Raw genomic sequence first — 18,235 nt, forward strand, 5'->3', positions numbered from 1 at the left:
GTGACCCTCTCAGACTCCTCAGAAAATGAAGCTTCCAAAATTGCTGAGTCATTTAATTGATCTACTCGGGATTTTTTTGGGAGTTGCAGAAATGTAGTATATGTGTTTCATACCCAAAGAGTCCCTTAATGATTTGAGGAGACACCTGAATTTGTGCATCTGTGTGTAAAGCTGTTACTAACAATCTTTCTAACTGGGTCTGCACAGAGGATGTAAACCTGGGATTAATTCGATATGTCCTGCATGAAAAAGAGATTCAGAAGACCATGGACACGTTCAAGTTTCTCGTGAAAGACAGCAAACCCAACATTGTCAGTGACAATGTCTTCCACATCCAGTGGTCTCTCATCAGTTTTCAGTACAGCAGGTAAACACTGTTTTACAGGGGGCCTCAGATACTTAGATCGTGAAGGCATAAGTAAAAGTTGCAAGTAGGGATAAAATATTGGACCTAGAACAAAATAATCTATGTGATGTATAGCTATTCAACTTTAGTGGTGCTGGTGATGAGGACAAATAGATCTGTTAACTGAAAGAATCCATTCATAAGCAACTCTAAAAGAGTCTTTTGTAGAAAATTCCAGAACATAAGACATGCTTGCTGGTCAGACTAAATGTCCATGAAGCATAAATCCTGTCTCCAACAGTTGTCAGTCCAGGTCAGTGGGAAGTACCTGGCAATCCAAAAGAACAGAATCATTCTCTACAGCTCCCTCCCAGGGATAAGTGAAAAATCCATTTTAAACTCAGCTTTGCTAAAGGCCACGACAACATCTTTGCCACAAATTTCACAGCTTGATTGTTTATTGGGTTAAAAATGCTTTCTCCAATTTGTTTTAAAACTGCTATATGTTGTTTTCATAGAGTGTCTCATAGGCTCAGATGCACTAAAGCCCTGTTTGACAGTTTTAACGACGATCACATATGCCGACCTGATCCCCATTTTCTAATCCGGCAATGCAAATTAGCTAAAACACCATGCAAACTAGCCAAGCAACTGATGTAGCACTAACAGAGCCTTAGACTCCTCCCCCTTGAATCCCAGGATACAGAGAGAGGAACCTAAGGCTCTGATTGGCTCAGACGCCTTAGGCTCCTCCCCATGTATCACATAATGCACCGGGGAGGGGAAGGCTCACCATTTTGGACTGGTGGGCCTCCAAGTGGAACGGATTAAGCTTCCCTCCTGCGCCAACTTCTCTGAAAAGGTACGGGGGTAGTTGGGGGTAGGGGACATCCAGTAGTAGGAGGGAGTGGGCATCCCTCCTGCCTTTTTAGGGGGGAGGAAGGAGGGAGAGTAGGGGATGTTTGGGGGGGGCACCTGGTGACAGAAGGGAGTGGGCATTATTCCTGCCATTTCACTGCCATGGGCGTGGGGAGATCAGCATGGCAAGAGGGAGTGGGCATCCTTCTTGCCATTTTTTCTCATGCAGGGGTTGGTGCCAAATGGCAGATTGGACTGGACATCCCTACTGCTGATTTTTGCTAGTGCAGAGAGAGGGATTCCCAGTGCCACGTTCATCAGCAGTTGTTGGGGAAGGCCGTCATGGGCGGAGGATGGGACTTTTTTTAATGGTTCAAGAAATTATAACTGAGTGATATTGGTAGTCAGTATACAATAAAAATCAATACTCCACTCGTATGAAACGATCTATATTCTGTCACTCATTCTTATATTTTTCTTAAACCAGTTGATTAATCATGTGTTGAATATTTTTTAAGCATTTTTTTTTAAACACACTGTTTATGCAGGAAAAGGCCTCAGAGTTAAGGAGTACTACGCTTATAGTCTCATCGACATTCACTGTCAGCGTAGATATAGTCCGAATGTATACTGCATACTACAATCACTGGCCAAAAACCTGCTTAGTGCATTTTTACTATTAGTCTTTAACTTATAACTCTTTAACTATTTTTAACCTATTTTATCTTTTTTTCTTAATTGTAACTTGTGATTAATATATACAGACCACTTACAGTTTAAAAAACTAACAGAGGTTTACTTATCTTTAGTGTTTGTAGTTGTTCAGTTTTCAATCATAGATTTCATTTACTGTGTGCCACCACAAACTACCGGAACCAGGACCGGAGCTGTTCCCTATTCTCGGAGCTGGAACTGGAGCCGACGCGGCCGGCGTTTCGTGGACCGCTAGTTTGTCCACTGCTTCAGGGCCAATTTTAGGGCACAATAGTATTGCCTCCTTATCTTCTGTCAGAAATTTTTCAAACAACTGAACAACTACAAACACTAAAGATAAGTAAACCTCTGCTAGTTTTTCAAACTGCAAAGTGGTCTGTATTCAGAGCTCCAGTGTTGAATATATTAATCACAAGTTGCAATTAAGAAAAAAAGATAAAATAGGTTAAAAATAAAGAGTTATAAGTTAAAGACTAATAGTAAATATGCACTAAGCAGGTTTTTAGCCAGTGATTGTAGTATGGAGTATACATTCGAACTATATCTACGCTGACAGTGAATGTCAATGAGACTATAAGCGTAGTGCTCCTTAACTCTGAGGCCTTTTCCTGCATAAACAGTGTGCTTTTAAAAAAAGCTTTTCTTAATGGGGCAGATATTGTGCATGTGTAACACACCCAGCATCTGTGCCCATTAAAAAAAAGAAAAAAAAAGGTTTCTTGCCCTGATCAGCTGAGTGGCAGGAGGCTGTAATCGGGGCTTCTGCCTCTCAAATGTTCGAGCTTCCCCTGTGCATGTGTGAGAGTCGATCTCACAGTGATTAATCAGATGACAGAGTCAGGAATTATGACGAACAGCTGTGTGAATTATTTGCCTGCAAACGTTTTAGTGCATGAATAGCACTTTTTGAATCAGCCCAAAATCGGTTCGGAGCAGATCCATACGGTCTTACCAATCATCTTTAGTACATCAAGGCCCTAGTCCTAGTAATATATGAAGGTATAAAAAATCATTCCATATTAATCTGCTCTATCATTTCTGTTTTCTAAACTTCTTTCGTATCACATTTTACTCGCCTTTTCTCCAAAGTGAAGAGATATAAACTTTATCGTTTTTGTCACACTTTTCCTTTTCCAGTTCTAGTATATCTTTTTTGAGAAGAGGCAACAGTTTACAAGGAAGTGTTGAAGCCCTATTTAGGACAAGGGATTAACTTTTTGCCCCCAGTCTATCTGTTCCCTGCCTCTAAGGCTAAGGCCTTATTCAGGAGAAAGGAGGCCGGGGGGGGGGGAGGAGGGGAGTGAGTGAATGAATGTGCAAGGGCTTGCAAGGCCCTACCCATGTTGTATGCTTTTCCAAGCTGTTGTAATCCAGCTTATGGTGGAGAGACCTGTTGTAGGTCCTAAAGGCGAACCACACTCAATAAACCACAATGGATAAAGTCCTCTCATCAATAATGCAAACGAAAAATAGGACTTACTATATTGTCACCAATATAGATCTTAATAATCTCTTTAGCTCTCAGACGCCTGCACTGGTTTTCCAAGGTCTTTTAAACCAACTACTGCAGGAGTGAGGTATCTTTCATCGAGCTTAAGAGCTTAAATTTTTACTATCTTTAGAATTTTTAACGTGCAATATAGCGACTCTCAAAAAATATTTGAATAAATGCTTAACACTAAAAGGCAACCAAAAAGTGAAGAAACCAGCACTTAGCTTAATTGAGCATTGGTGTTGCTAGTCCTCCCTTAGGTCAGTTGCACTTTTCAACCCCACTTTTTGGTTGCCTTTTAGCGTTAAGCATTTATTCAAATATTTTTTGAGAGTCGCTATATTGCACGTTAAAAATTCTAAAGATAGTAAAAATTTAAGCTCTTAAGCTCGATGAAAGATACCTCACTCCTGCAGTAGTTGGTTTAAAAGACCTTGGAAAACCAGCGCAGGCGTCTGAGAGCTAAAGAGATTATTAAGATCTATATTGGTGACAATATAGTAAGTCCTATTTTTCATTTGCAGTAGGTCCTAAAGGCACCACCTTGTTGATATGGCTGGTGAGCCTTATAAATACTGTGCTCCACAAATAGCAGGCAGAGTGAGGGCAGCAGGAACAGTGCTTGAGGAGAGCCTGGAAGCTTTCAAGACAAAGGCAGGTGCAGTGTCTGAGATGGCGGCAATTCTGAGATTGGCCGAAACCACCATCATCTTGGATACATGATTCTCATTTGCAATGTACTGATGCTGGCCTCTGCTACTTACCATTTTAGCAATGGCCTGGGTCAACAAAGACAGTTCTGTGATGCCCCTGAGGGACTGGCAGTTAAGTATAGAGGAGGAAAGTAGTAGCTGACAGGATATTAGCATATACTGCTGAGGTGTGCCTAATCTTTCTCCTGCCGCATCTCCGTTGCAGTAGGAGAAAGATTAGGCACACCGTTGCCTCCCTTTCTGATGCTCCCTTTCATCCACCTTCATCGGCTTATTTGTCCAGTAAATCGGTGAATTACACTGAAAAATGTTATTCCCCTTGACTTGTGGATCACATAGCATCCTTCTTAGTGAGGATTTTCAACAATTCTTTGTATTTTAAGCTGCAAGGGGTCCACCAGCATCAAAACCTCTGATGTCAAACCCTCTCGCTATCAGAAACACTGTAACGTTGCCTCCAGCATATTCACTATCAGGATAATGCTCAGGGTGGCCCTCCTTGAATTTATTTACTCTTTCATCCTTGAAGGGAAACATTTGGTACTCTCTTCTTTAAAACATCAGCTTGGCTGTTAGGCCTCAGGTGGAGGTGAGGAGTAGCCTGTTGGTGGAGTTGCTGCCTCAGCACCCTGAGGTAATGGGATCAAATCTCAACACTGCTCCTTGGCAAGTCACTTAATCTTCCATTGCCTCAGGTAGAAAATAAGTACAGTGGTACCTCGGTTTATGAGTGCACCGGTTTGCGAGTGTTTTGCAAGATGAGCAAAACATTTGCAAAATCGGTGCCTCGGAAACCGAGCATGGCTCGATTTACGAGCACCCCCACCCCCCCGCAATCCAGCACCCCCCGCTGCGATCCGGCACCCCCCTGCCTCGAACCGGCACCCCCCCGCCACGATCCAACCCCCCCAACACAATTAGGCACCCCCCCCCGCCGTTTCTTATCTTCATCTGGGCACTCTTGAAGATCGGCCCTCGTCTTCTGGGCCTTGAGCATCTGAGCATGCTCAAGGCCTGCGAGTTCACATTCTGAACGTGAACGTGAACTCGCAGGCCTTGAGCATGCTCAGATGCTCAAGGCCCAGCAGACAAGGAGTCCGATATTCTAGAGTGCCCAGATGAGGGTAAGAAGCGGCGGGGGGGTGCCCAATTGTGTCGGGGGGATGTCGGATCGTGTTGGGGGAATGCTCAATCGTGTCGGGGGGGGTTGGATCGTGTCGGGGGGTTCCTTTGTTTCTACCACTATTTCCGTGCCTATCCTTTCCAAGCTATGTGATTCAATCGGACCTTATTATAAGCTTAATTGAGAAGGGACTGGCTCTGTTATACTGTATGGGCCTGATTCTCAAAGCAATGTCCCGATTGTAGGCAGTGGTAGGCGTCCTACTGCCGTCTAACAGACCAATCGGGGGACACAATTTTTTAAAAGTCGATGCAGCAATCGACTCCTACCATGTAGGCATCTGACTCACGTCTCTGGAAGTGCCTATGCATGCCTACAGACTGCCTTCACTCCAATCAAACAACTTTACTACACTAGAAACACCAATTTCTCTGTTACAGCTCCAATCCTTTGGAATGCCATGCCATCTCATCTTCGCCAAGAAAATTCTCTTGACAAATCCAAAACTAAACTAAAAACTTTCTTATTCCAAGACGCATACCATAATTCCCTTTTCCAACAGCACTTCAGTATACAAAAAGAACCACTTTTAAGAAGCGATCCCCTCTCCTAGTATTTTTCCTTCCCCCCTCTTCCCATCATTTCTTTTTATTTTATTTACAGATATAATTATAAACTTTCCTTTCCCGCTCTCCCTCAAAATCGCGTGCGTCAATGTACTCATCTATTTTATATCCAACCTTTTATTTTACCCCATTCTTTTAAATTTATTTTAACATTTTTAGCTTTGTAAACCGGCCCGATACACATTGATGGTCAGTATATTAAAATGTAAATAAACTTTTAAACTTGGTTATGCTGGAAGTGGCCTTAAGCCGTGCCTAGGCACTTCCATAAGCACAAGTCAGATGTCTTAAATGTAAGCCTATAAAACGCTGGCCTACATTTAAGGCGTCTGTTCAAACAATAGACGCGATTCTGGACATGGCGCCTACCGATGATTAACACATGGTAGGTGCCCATTTTGCAAGCGCCATTTCCAGAATCAGGCCCTATGTATTTGTGCAGCACTATGCCCACCCAGTAGCATTTTAGAAATAAGTAATAATACTATTACTTGTAGTAGATGCTTTGCCTATCTGCCTAGGGTTACCGGACATCCGGATTTCCCTGGACATGTCTTCTTTTTCGAGGACTTGTCTGGGGGTCCGGACGGCTTTTCAAAACCCGGCACTTTGCACAGGTTTTGAAAAGCTTCCTTGAAATCATGTCGGGCAGGAGGGCATCCGCGCATGTGCGGATGCCATCACGTGCATGCACGTGATGTCATCACATTGCATGCACAGATGCCCGACGAGAGCAGGCAGCGGGGCTAGGCGGGATTGGGGGTGGGACTGGGTGTAACTGGGCAGGGATGGGTAGAACTGTGTGGGTCTGGGGGGGCGGGTCTAGGAGTCCGGATTTTGCTAAAGTAAAATCTGGTAACCCTATATCTGCCTCTATTTGGTGCTGTTTGGGTGCCTTTTCTCTCTGACTTGATTATGTAGTCTCTCTGACTGAAGTTTGCCACGGAGCCTGCAGGGTTTTTCAAATTCACTTTCCTCTGTTACAGAGACAAAAATCAGGGCTGCCTTTTTCTGTCTGAGCTCTGTCTTTACGCTTTTTCTCTGACTCTGCAGTCTCTAGCTCATGATTTATACAGTCTGAGAGATTTCTAAACCTTACCTTATTCTGATTTTGAGACAGAAATAGTGCTACAGCTGTGTCCCTCAGAGCCCCATCACTACTATGCAGTCTCTCTAGCTGTAAAAGTTGAAAGGTTTTTAAAACCCAAAATTCTCTGACACTGAAAGAAATAGTGCCGTCTGTCTCTCTCCCAGAGTGCTACGATGATCTATTTTTAACACATTTTGAACTTAGCAAAGGAGCTTTCTGAAGCCTCCACATTTCTGCCATGCAGGAGAAAAAAAAAATAACAAGACTGCTCTTGCTTTTGGTTTCTTGCTGAGCTGCGCTGCAGACATCAGCCTTGGGATGTTGGAGGTATGCTTGTTTGACTGCTTGTTTAAAAGTTCCAACGTTATTGGTAAAGAGACTCCTGCTTCTTATTGTCTACCCCCCAGTGGCTCCATTACATCTGGCTCTATGTGATACCTATGACAAATGAGATATTTGGCTCGTTCTGGCCCTGCAGTCATTCATATTTACAAACTAAAAACACCTTCCTTTCTCATGTTTTTACTATTAATAAAAAAAATGCACATTCCTAATTTCTAAGTTCTCTTCCAAACCTTATGAAATATTTATAGTGGATATTGTGAGGATTAGCAATCTTCTTAACCTCGGTACAGTGAAAACACACATGCTTTATGTTCACAGCTACAATGTCAGTGAAAAGGCAGGCTCAGTCAGCATAACCGTGAAGAGAACTGGGAATCTCAACCAATATGCCATTGTTCTGTGTCGTACAGAACAGGGCAGCGCTACTTCCAGCTCCAGCATGGGTTCAAAGCCCGGTCAGCAAGACTATGTGGAGTATGCAGGCCAGGTGAGCACTAGGGAAGGATGTGCAGATGGTTGCTGTGGAAGTCCCCAGCTCCCTCTTTCAGGATGCAAAGTTTATGTTCTGCATATTTATTTCTTTTCTTTTTTTTTAAATAATTTTTATTCATTTTCAAATTTTACATGAAGTGTACAAAATATTGAAATACAATTAATGAATACACAATATCACTTTTATATCTAATACATAATATTCTGAACATATTTTTATCCCCTCTCCCTCCCCCCACCCTTCTAGTACTTTTTAATCATTCATTACATATTGTATACCATATTATAGCATATGATGTAAAAATTATTTTCACTACCCAACCAGTGTTCCCTCTAAGCGGGCGGGTGTTGTGAGCAAACTTTTTTCACTGTGAGCTAAAAATATCGGGCGCCAGCAAGTTATGAGCCAAATAAATATGTTGCTTTCTACCACAGAACTTCCTTACGTTTGTATGGAATCTATCCCCTTTCAACTTTAGAGAGTGCCCTCTCGTTCTCCCTGCCTTAGCTACTAAGTCTATTCCCTTCAGTACCTTGAATGTTTCTATCATGTCCCCTCTCAATCTCCTCTGCTCAAGGGAGAAGAGGCCCAGTTTCTCTAATCTTTCGCTGTACGGCAACTCCTCCAGCCCCTTAACCATACGTGACAAAAAATCAATTCATGTAGCAAATGCTACATTTATCTTTTGGCATGGCCCATCATGTAGCAAATGCTATAACTGATGGGCCATGCCAAAAGATAAATATATATATACTAAAAAATAAAAAATAAAAATAAATATATACTAGGAGTAAAGGGGCATGCAATAAAGCTTTTAAGTAGTAGATTTAAAACAAACCTGGGAAAATATTTTTCATTCAACATGTAATTAAAAAAAGATTTGGATAATTTCCTTAAAAAATCTGCATGACATTATTAAGATGGACTTAGGAAAGCCCACTGCTTATTCCTAGAATAAACAGCATAAAATCTGTTTTACTCTTTTGCACTGTTGTGCTTTCAGCAAAATGTTTTAAACACAAAAACAGAAAATCACATGCACAGGCATTAGGTCACCCAGGCATCTAGAATTAGCAATCTTGCACAGCCAGCCTATGATTGACAGGAGCTGCCAAATCACATTGAAAAGGATGATAAGGAAGGCAGATAAGAGATGGTGGAAGGAAGACAAAACGAAAAGGCAAGAACAAAACTGAAGTAGAAACGAGCCAAACATACAGTATAGCATACAAAAAATGTATGTTTTCCTTTGGCTTCCAAAAACTGATTGGCATCCAAGTTCCCTAAAGTTTCACACAGTCATCTTCTAATAATGTCACCATATACAGTTGGCTTGCCAGAAATATGTTTAGGATGCCACTGCAACTCTACCAACAGCATATTAACTTAACAGTGTAGCTTCAAAATAACTGCATCTCTATCCTTCCCTCCCCCCTGTGGTTTTTAGCATATCTCTCTTCTCATTTCCTCCACTCAGATCTGATCATTCTCTGCTCTCTCTTCCCTTTTCTTCTCTGGTCTTCCTTCTCTATTTTCTGCCTCCATCTAAATTAAATTCTTTCTTACTATTTAGTCCCGTTTCCCTCTTTTCACTGTGTCTACACACAGCTTGTCACCCCTTTCCCTCACCCCTCCATTATCTTACTATTTTCTTCCCCCTTTATTTATCTCCTCCTTCCATCCAGTATGTGTTCTTTCCCCACTTCCATTCAGCATCTGCTCTCCCTTCTCAACTGACATCCATCTGCCTTCTGCTCTCTCTCCCTTCTTCTCACTTCCATCATCTGTCCCCTTCTCTCTCTCTCTCATCTCCTCCATTCCATCATCTGCCCCTTCTCTCTCTCTCTCTCTCTCCCCCTCCCCAACTTCCATCATCTGCCCCCCTTCCCCTCACCTTTGTGGGTCACTTTCTTTCCCCTGAGGGTGGCTCATGTCACAGGGGAAGCTTTGGCCGAGCAGAACCGCTTGATTGACAGTGGAACTTACTTGATTGATGTCGATGCTGGGGCCCGTTGCCGTTTGAAGGAAAAAAAAAAAGGTGGAAAAAAGGAACCTGTAAAGGCGAGAGGAAGGGAAACCTCCAGGACAGCTGCTTTTTGCCCTCCTTCAGCGGCCCAAGAGTTCAGACCAGCAGCGGCAGCTCTGTATGCTTTTAACTTCGGCACAGAGCTGCCCCTAATCAATAGTTTAGCGCGGTTTCATGAGGCAGCCTCGGGGCCTTTGATAGCCGGCCCGCTTCGATGATGCGATGTGGGCCGGCCTAGCAAAGGCCCCGAGGCTGCCTTATGAAACCGCGCTAAACTATTGATTAGGGGCAGCTCTGTGCCGAAGTTAAAAGCATACACAGCTGCCGCTGCTGGTCTGGAGGTGCGGAGACAAGGCAGGAGGCAAACGCGGTGGAAGGCAGGAGTCCCGGCGAAGGCAGGAGTCCCGGCACAGCGACTACAACAGGAAGTTGCAAGTCAGCTGACGCCGGCCTTTCGTTGCGGCGGGGACCGAATCCTTCGCGGACCGGCAAGATTTTGTTTGCGGACCGGCGGTTGAAGAACTGTGCTCTACACTGTGTGCGCTGTGACGAGAAACTTGTGCGCTGCGAGGTAATATTTTGTGCGCCAGCGCACCCCAGCGCAGCTTAGCGGGAACACCCCTCCATGTGTGTCACAAAGAAGAAATTGAAAAGAAGAAGAGAAATCCTACTATTTATTCATTATAATATTTTGTCAATAGCCCCCATATTTTTATAAATTTAGTATATGTCCCTCTTTGTATTGCTATTGCTCTTTCCATTTTGAATATATGACATATTGTATTCCACCAAAATGTATAATTTAGGTTATTATAATTCTTCCAATTGTTGGTTATATGCTGAATGGCAACCCCTGTCATAACTAATAAAAGCTTGTTATTTTCTGGTGAAATTTGACTTTTTTTTCTCATCATCATTCCAAATAACACTGTATCATATGATATTGCTACATGATTTTCCATCAATTTATTAATTTGTGGCCAAATTGCATTCCAAAAACTTTTAATGTAGGGACATTGATACAGTAAATGATCCAACGTCCCAGGTTCCAGATTACAGTGCCAGCATCTATTGGACTTGGAACTATCTAATTTTTGCAAACGTGTAGGGGTCCAAAAAGCTCTATGTAATAAAAAGAACCAAGTTTGTCTCATAGACGCTGACACTGTACATCTCATTCTCCAAGACCAAATTAGTGGCCTACGAGTAAGCGGTTAACAAATGAAAAATTCACAATAGTTCAAAGACAGTACAAATACAAAATACTTTCAATTACAGTGCAATCATGTACTAGCTAATCCACTAAAGATAACATCAAAAAGTGGAGGAAATTATATGTTGTCAATCTTCACTAAGTATAGTGCAATGATCACAGTTCAAGTTTTCTTATTAGATTTATCTACAAACAAAATTTTAGAGAAAAGCCTCCACATACAGTCGGGTCTTTAACATTTTTCTAATCTGTAAATGGTCAGAACAGGTCCTTTATATCCTATGGATGCATCAGCAAGCGTTAGCATTTAGCACGCGCTAAGACACACTAGCGCGCCTTAGTAAAAGGACCCCCAAGTGTGATTCATTCTTTATGAAATCTTTGTATGTTCTTGCTAGAAGCAGAAAAACAAAGGGATGGCAAGACACAAAAGTCAAGTCAAAAGTGCAAGGAGTGGAAAAGCCACAAATAACCAGGATGAGAGCAGGAGTCCAAAATAAAATCACTTTAATAAAAACACTATATATAAAAAAAAAAAGAAGCAGCAAAATCCAGATGAATGGATATACTTAAGGATCCAACACGGACCGCGTTTCAGTAGCCTATACCTTCATCAGGAGTCCGTATATCCTGTGCTGCGCCATATAAAAATTGTGGAAATTTGGATAAAGCCCACAATCGTGCATTAGTCTCCTGCTACAAAGCAGACCCCCTGGTTTCAGATACACCCCCCCCCCTCTTTTACAAAGGTGCACTAAGCTTTTTAGCACGCGCTAAATATTAACGCGTGCTAAACACTAACACGTTCATGTTATCCAATGGACTTGTTAGCGCGCGCGTTGATATAGCGCGCGCTAAATCCGCACTAAAACACTTAGGGCTCCTTTTATCAAGGTGCGCTACGGGGGTTAGTGCGTCAACATTCCATCACACGCTAACCTCCGCGGCACACCATAAAACTAACGCCTCGTCAATGGAAGCGTTAGCAACTAGCGCGGCAGGCGGTTGAACGTGCGGTATTCCGCACGTTAACCGCCTACCGCAGCCTGATAAACGGAGCTCTTAGTGCGCCTTTGTAAAAGAGGGCCACAATCAATTATTATAACATTCCAAGTACAGTGGAACCTTGGTTTACGAGCATAATTTGTTCCAGAAGTATGCTCGTAAACCAAATTGCTCGTATATCAAAGCGAGTTTCCCCATAGGAAGTAAGGGAAACTCGCTTTGATTCGTTCCACCTCCTCCTCCCCCCCCCCCCCCGAGGCTACTGGCGCTGCTCCATACCCCCCCCCACAATCCAGCATCCCCCCTGCGAACCAGCATCCTCCCCCCCGTTTGCGTTGCCCCCCTCCCCCGCAATCCTATATCCCCCCCCAGCACTGCAATGACATTGCTTACCCCGATTGGGCACCGGCACCAGCACCAATGCACAGGAGGTGCCGGTGCCCGAATATCCTCCCTCTTCTGGCCTGGGCTGGGCTGGGCGGTGCGACGGAGATCCTCTCTCTATCCCGGTGCTGGGCTGGACTGGGCTTTGAGCATTTGCGCATGCTCAAAGCCTTCTGGTCTCGCTCTCTCCGAGATTCTGAATCTGAGAATCTCGGAGAGAGCGAGACCAGAAGGCTTTGAGCATGCGGAAATGCTCAAAGCCCAGCACAGGGAAGGGGGAGGATCTCCATCACACTGCCCAGCCCAGGCAAGAAGAGGGAGGATCTTCAGGCACCGGCACCTCCTGTGAATTGGTGCTGGTGCCGGTGCCCAATCGGGGTACGCGATGTCGTTGCGGTGCTCGGGGGGGATATAGGACCGCAGGGGGGGGGATGACGTGAGTGGAGGGGGATGCCGGATCACTGGGGAGGATGCCGGATCGCTGGGGTGGCGCTCGTAAACCAAGTCAAACTCGGTTTCCGAGGCGCCAATTATATTATAATAATTGATTTTATGTGTGTGCTGATTTTTGTGTGTGCTTTGGAGGAGTGAAAATATTTTAATGCTAAAGAGATTTTATTGAGGGGGAGGGCAGAAGATACATAAACTCCAAATTACCATGATGTTAAGAAAGCACACTGAAATGGACAGTTAAGAAGTTAAAGTAAAAATAAGTTTAAAATGTCGTATCCGGTTGAAAATCCTGAGTGCAATCCTGCATGCATATTTTGACATTTGCTCGGTCCTTCCAGGTCCAGTTTGACGAGAGGGAGGACACAAAGGCCTGTACCGTTGTCATCAATGATGACCATGTCTTTGAAGGCATTGAAAGCTTCACTGTGGAGTTGAGTATGCCAGCCTATGCCTTGTTGGGGGAGGTCACCAAGGCCAAAGTCAATATCAACGACACAGAGGATGAACCGACTCTTCAGTTTGACAAGAAAATGTACCGCACCAACGAGAGTTCTGGCTTCCTGTTTGCACCCATTGAGAGAAAAGGTTAATTTCTTTTTTGAAAACAAATTCCCTTGGCCTTCTATCACTGCTATGTGCGATAGTGGATTATTTTTATAGAAATTGTTTCTCCATTTCTTACATACTATCAATTTTGAAAAGATCTTAAAACCCACTTATTTAAACAATATAATATACATTATTGATTTTCATATTATCATGTAGTTATAATGTACTTTTAATCTTTTTACCTATACTTATTTTAGTTTATATTGTGTTTTCCTTATTCATTCGTTTTAATGTTTGTATTAATTATTTATAATTTTATTATGTATGATGTTATTATTATATTGTATGCTGAATATCTATTGTGTAAACCGCTATGAACTGCTGGTTAGGCGATATATAAAAATAAATGATTATTATTAGAACAAGGATTAGCAACCTTTATACATAGAGGGTCATAGGAATGTCAGTATTATGCTTAGTGAGCAGCACACACAAAATTAACAAATGCGCCTTATAGGGGGGGGAAGTCATCAAAGGGTGCTAAGCATGTTAGCATGCGCTAACCACTAAAGATGCCCATTATAGTCTTATGGGCACCTTTAGAGGTTAGCGCATTCTAATGAACTTAATGCTCTTTGATGAATTCCTCCCATAATTCACTGAGCAGCATATATCGGTTCTAAAATCTTTAGTCAATTAAAAAAAATAATAACCTTAATAAAAGTAGAAAATAAGTCCAAAATACTTTGGGCTCCTTTTACTAAGCCCTGCTAGCAATTTCCATGTGGCAAATGCGACGAAGCCCATTCAGTTCCTGTGGGCTTCATCGTATTTGCCACACGGAAATTGCTTGCACAGCTTAGTAAAAGGAGCCCTTTATATAGGAGTCCATATATAAAGGGTTTTAGACTTACTTCCCATTTTAATTAAAGTTGTTTTACTGATTAAATATTTTAGAAAAATTATTATTAAGTTTATTAAGGCTTGATATACCACTTTTCAATTCCAAAACAGCTACTGGCTCATTATGTGTTGCTCTGTGTTACTGGTATTATTGACTTGCAGCATTTCAACCTCTTCTTCTTACCATGTAATCTACTGCCATCAAAACTGAAAGTGATGACTGAATGAGTATAGATTACCGGAATGGTCTGTTACCATATACGAGGAGGCGCATAAAAGTTCTCAGCCCAACTAAATCAACTTCCTAGATTCTGAGTGTTATTTTGCTACTGTAGCTGAAAAGAGTGTTGTCTTATTTCATTAAGTGCCAATTTGCAGAAACAAAATTCTATGTTTTGACATTATTTCACATCGTTGATTGAACCATATCCAAGTCATTCTCTTCTTGGTTGGGCTGAGAACTTTTCATTACTCCCTCATACTTCTGTCTTTCCACACAGTTGTTGACACTGTCAAGCAAGTTATTTCTCCGTTGTATCCCTCAGTGTTTCTACTGACAACAAAACTCGTATTAATGACATTTGTGTGAAGCCATTTTCTGTGTATACTTACCATGATCTCACAAGCCACATAAAATTGGTCCGCGAGAGCCAGAGCCAGGTCAGGTTTTCAGGATAGCCACAATAAATATGCATGAGATAGATTTTCATTTTAAGGAGGCAGTGCATGTAAATCCATCTCGTATATATTCATTGTGGATATCCTGAAAACCTGGCCTGGTTCCAGCTCTCGAGGACAGGAATTGCCTACCCTTGCTCTAGAGGATATCTAGACTCCCTTGTAGAGAAGGTCTGGACTGTAAATATACTCCATCAAAGAGATGAAAATTTGCAAAGTGCTATCAATTATTATTATTTTCATTTCAGGAGACTCTAGCAGCACTGTGTCTGCCCTTTGCTATACTGTGTCCAAATCTGCCAAAGGCAGCAGCATCCATGCTCTTGAGTCTGGTTCTGACTTCAAGTCCAGGGGAATGGACAGGGAGAGTCGGGTTGTATTTGGGCCCGGTGTCACCATGTCAACCTGCGATGTCAAGCTGATTGATGACAGTGAATACGAAGAGGAAGAGGAGTTTGAAGTCGCCCTTGCTGACGCTTCTGCAAATGCCCGGATAGGTAGTGTCTCAACTGCCAAGGTTATAATTAATGGCCCCAATGATGCGGCAACCATTTCCCTGGGCAATGCAACGTTTACTGTTGGTGAAGATGCAGGTACGTTATGGACATCAATATGTGATATTAATATAACTTTAAGCATTCCTCAGTAAGTAGTAGGGCTGTACATCGATTAAAATTTTTAATCGGACGATTAATTGCATGACCCAAATGTAAAAGAGTTGAAAGAAATTTAGCACATACAGCCCTACTAAAAGTCTGGTGATTTTATTTTTATAATCCTCTTCCCTGCACCATCTCCTCCCTTCTCTCCCCTTTCCCTTCTCTTTATGGGCACCATCTCCTCCCAGCTCACTTCTCTCCCCTTTCTTTTCTACCATCTCTTCCCTTCTTTCTCCCCTCTGCCTTGCCTCCCATCCCTGGGAACCCATTATCTGCTTCTCTTTCCTCTCCTCCCCCACCTCAGGATAAATCTGACACAGTTTACTGTCTGTAGAGAACACCCCTTGCTTTGCCTCACTTCTCCTTCCATCTATGGGAACCTGTTCTCTTCCTCTTCTTCTTCTTCTCCTTCTCCTTCACTTCAAGATAAATCTGATACAGAGTTTATTTCTCTGGAGAACATCACCCCTCCCCCCCATATCTCTCTCTCCTCTCAGCCACAGCCCACAGCAACCTCTCTAGTCCACATCTTTTTCTCTTGGCACTTCCTTTTACTTCTCCAGCACATCAGCAGCCCCCTTTCCTCTGCTGCTCCTTCTCCCTACCCCTCACAACCCTGAACTAGATCACTTTTCACCTGGCCCAAAGTCTCTCTCTGTAACTTCAGGAAACAGGAAGTTCTGCCTCTCTGACAGAACTTCCTGTTTTCTGACGCTACAGAGAAACACTTTGAGCTGGGTGAAAAGCAATCTGCTTTCACTGCAGTGATTGAGTTCAGGGCTGTAAGGGGCAGGGAGAAGGACAGGAGAGGCGAGAAAGCTGCCGGCGTACCAGGAGAAAAATGTAATTCTGTGATGGGAGATTGAACTTTAAAAAAATGTTGAAAACGCAATTATTTGTTAATGCCTTCCTATGCTAATGCTATTCTCTGTTTATGCTTTCCTGACCTGTAAATGATTTTATGGGATCTTGTGTTTCCATCTTGTAGGATGAATTTAAAAGAAGATTTTAATAATGATACCGTTAGTTAATGTCTTCTTCTGTTTGTCTTGTTGAAACATGTATAGCATTTCTTAAATTTATTTTTATTTATTTATTTATTTTAAATATTTCTATACCGTTTAAAACTAAATGGTTTACATAATTTACATACATTATTTTAAAACAAAAACACGATAAAATAAACATACAAACAATCCTCAATATATTAAATAGTAGTGGCCCGAGTACTGAGCCCTGCGGGACACCACTCGTGACCCTCCTCCAGTCCGAGTAGTGGCCCTTCACTCCTACTCTCTGTTGGCGGGTAGGAAACAGAGGGTATGAGTGAAGGGCCACTACTCGGACTGGAGGAGGGTCACGAGTGGTGTTCCGCAGGGCTCGGTGCTCGGGCCACTGCTATTTAATATATTTATAAATGATCTAGAAACAGGGATGAAGTGTGAGATAATAAAATTCGCAGAGACACCAAACTATTTAGTGGAGCTCGGACAAAAGGGGACTGCGAAAAATTGCAAAGAGACTTGAACAAACTAGGTGAATGGGCGACAAGATGGCAGATAAATTTCAACGTTGAGAAATGTATAGTACTACATGTGGGAAGCAGAAATCCGAGGTACAGCTATACGATGGGAGGGATGTTATTGAAGGAGAGTACCCAAGAAAGGGACTTGGTGATAATGGTGGACATGACAATGAAACTGACGGCACAGTGTGCAGCAGCCGCTAAGAGAGCGAATAGAATGCTAGGTATAATCAAGAAGGGTATTACAACCAGAACAAAAGAAGTTATCCTGCCGTTGTATTGTCCGATGGTGCATCCGCATCTGGAGTACTGCATCCAATATTGGTCGCCGTACCTTAAGGATATGGCGCTACTCGAGAGGGTTCAGAGGAGAGCGACACATCTGATAAAAGGTATGGAAAACCTTTCATACGCTGAGAGATTGGAAAAACTGGGACTCTTTTCCTTTGAGAAGAGGAGACTTAGAGGGGATATGATAGAGACTTACAAGATTATGAAGGGCATAGAGAGAGTAGAGAGGGACAGATTCTTCAAACTTTCGAAAAATAAAAGAACAAGAGGGCATTCGGAAAAGTTGAAAGGAGACAGATTCAAAACGAATGCTAGGAAGTTCTTCTTTACCCAACATGTGGTGGACACCTGGAATGCGCTTCCAGAGGACGTAATAGGGCAGCGTACAGTACTGGGGTTCAAGAAAGGATTGGACAATTTCCTGCTGGAAAAGGGGATAGAGGGGTATAGATAGAGGATTACTGTACAGGTCCTGGACCTGTTGGGCCGCCGCGTGTGCGGACTACTGGGCACGATGGACCTCAGGTCTGACCCAATGGAGGCACTGCTTATGTTCTTATATTATGTTCTTATATCTACAAAAATAATACCATAGCTTGCATAATAAAGATCATGAATAATTTATCAACTGAGCCAGAGAGGAAAATTATTGGCTAGAAAAAGGCATCTACAAATAACTGCATCTTAAGTAATTTTCTAAACATGCCCAGGCAACCCGTTTCCCCCCTCCCCCCGAAACAATCACTGGC

General features: G+C 42.7%; 1 protein-coding gene across 6 annotated transcripts in view; it reads left to right on the forward strand.

Annotated features, from left to right (window-relative positions):
• FRAS1 (Fraser extracellular matrix complex subunit 1) overlaps window positions 1-18,235 on the forward strand; it is a 741,777-nt gene that overhangs the window by 642,603 nt on the left and 80,939 nt on the right. For all 6 annotated transcript variants that reach the window (XM_033963431.1, XM_033963422.1, XM_033963441.1 and 3 more), the window contains 4 exons: window positions 208-367; window positions 7,626-7,794; window positions 13,220-13,466; window positions 15,260-15,604. In XM_033963431.1, the coding sequence (XP_033819322.1) occupies window positions 208-367; window positions 7,626-7,794; window positions 13,220-13,466; window positions 15,260-15,604 (921 nt within the window). The remainder of the gene's footprint in view (window positions 1-207; window positions 368-7,625; window positions 7,795-13,219; window positions 13,467-15,259; window positions 15,605-18,235) is intronic.

The sequence above is a fragment of the Geotrypetes seraphini genome, chromosome 1 (assembly GCF_902459505.1).
Source record: "Geotrypetes seraphini chromosome 1, aGeoSer1.1, whole genome shotgun sequence".
In the NCBI taxonomy this organism is placed as follows: domain Eukaryota; kingdom Metazoa; phylum Chordata; class Amphibia; order Gymnophiona; family Dermophiidae; genus Geotrypetes; species Geotrypetes seraphini.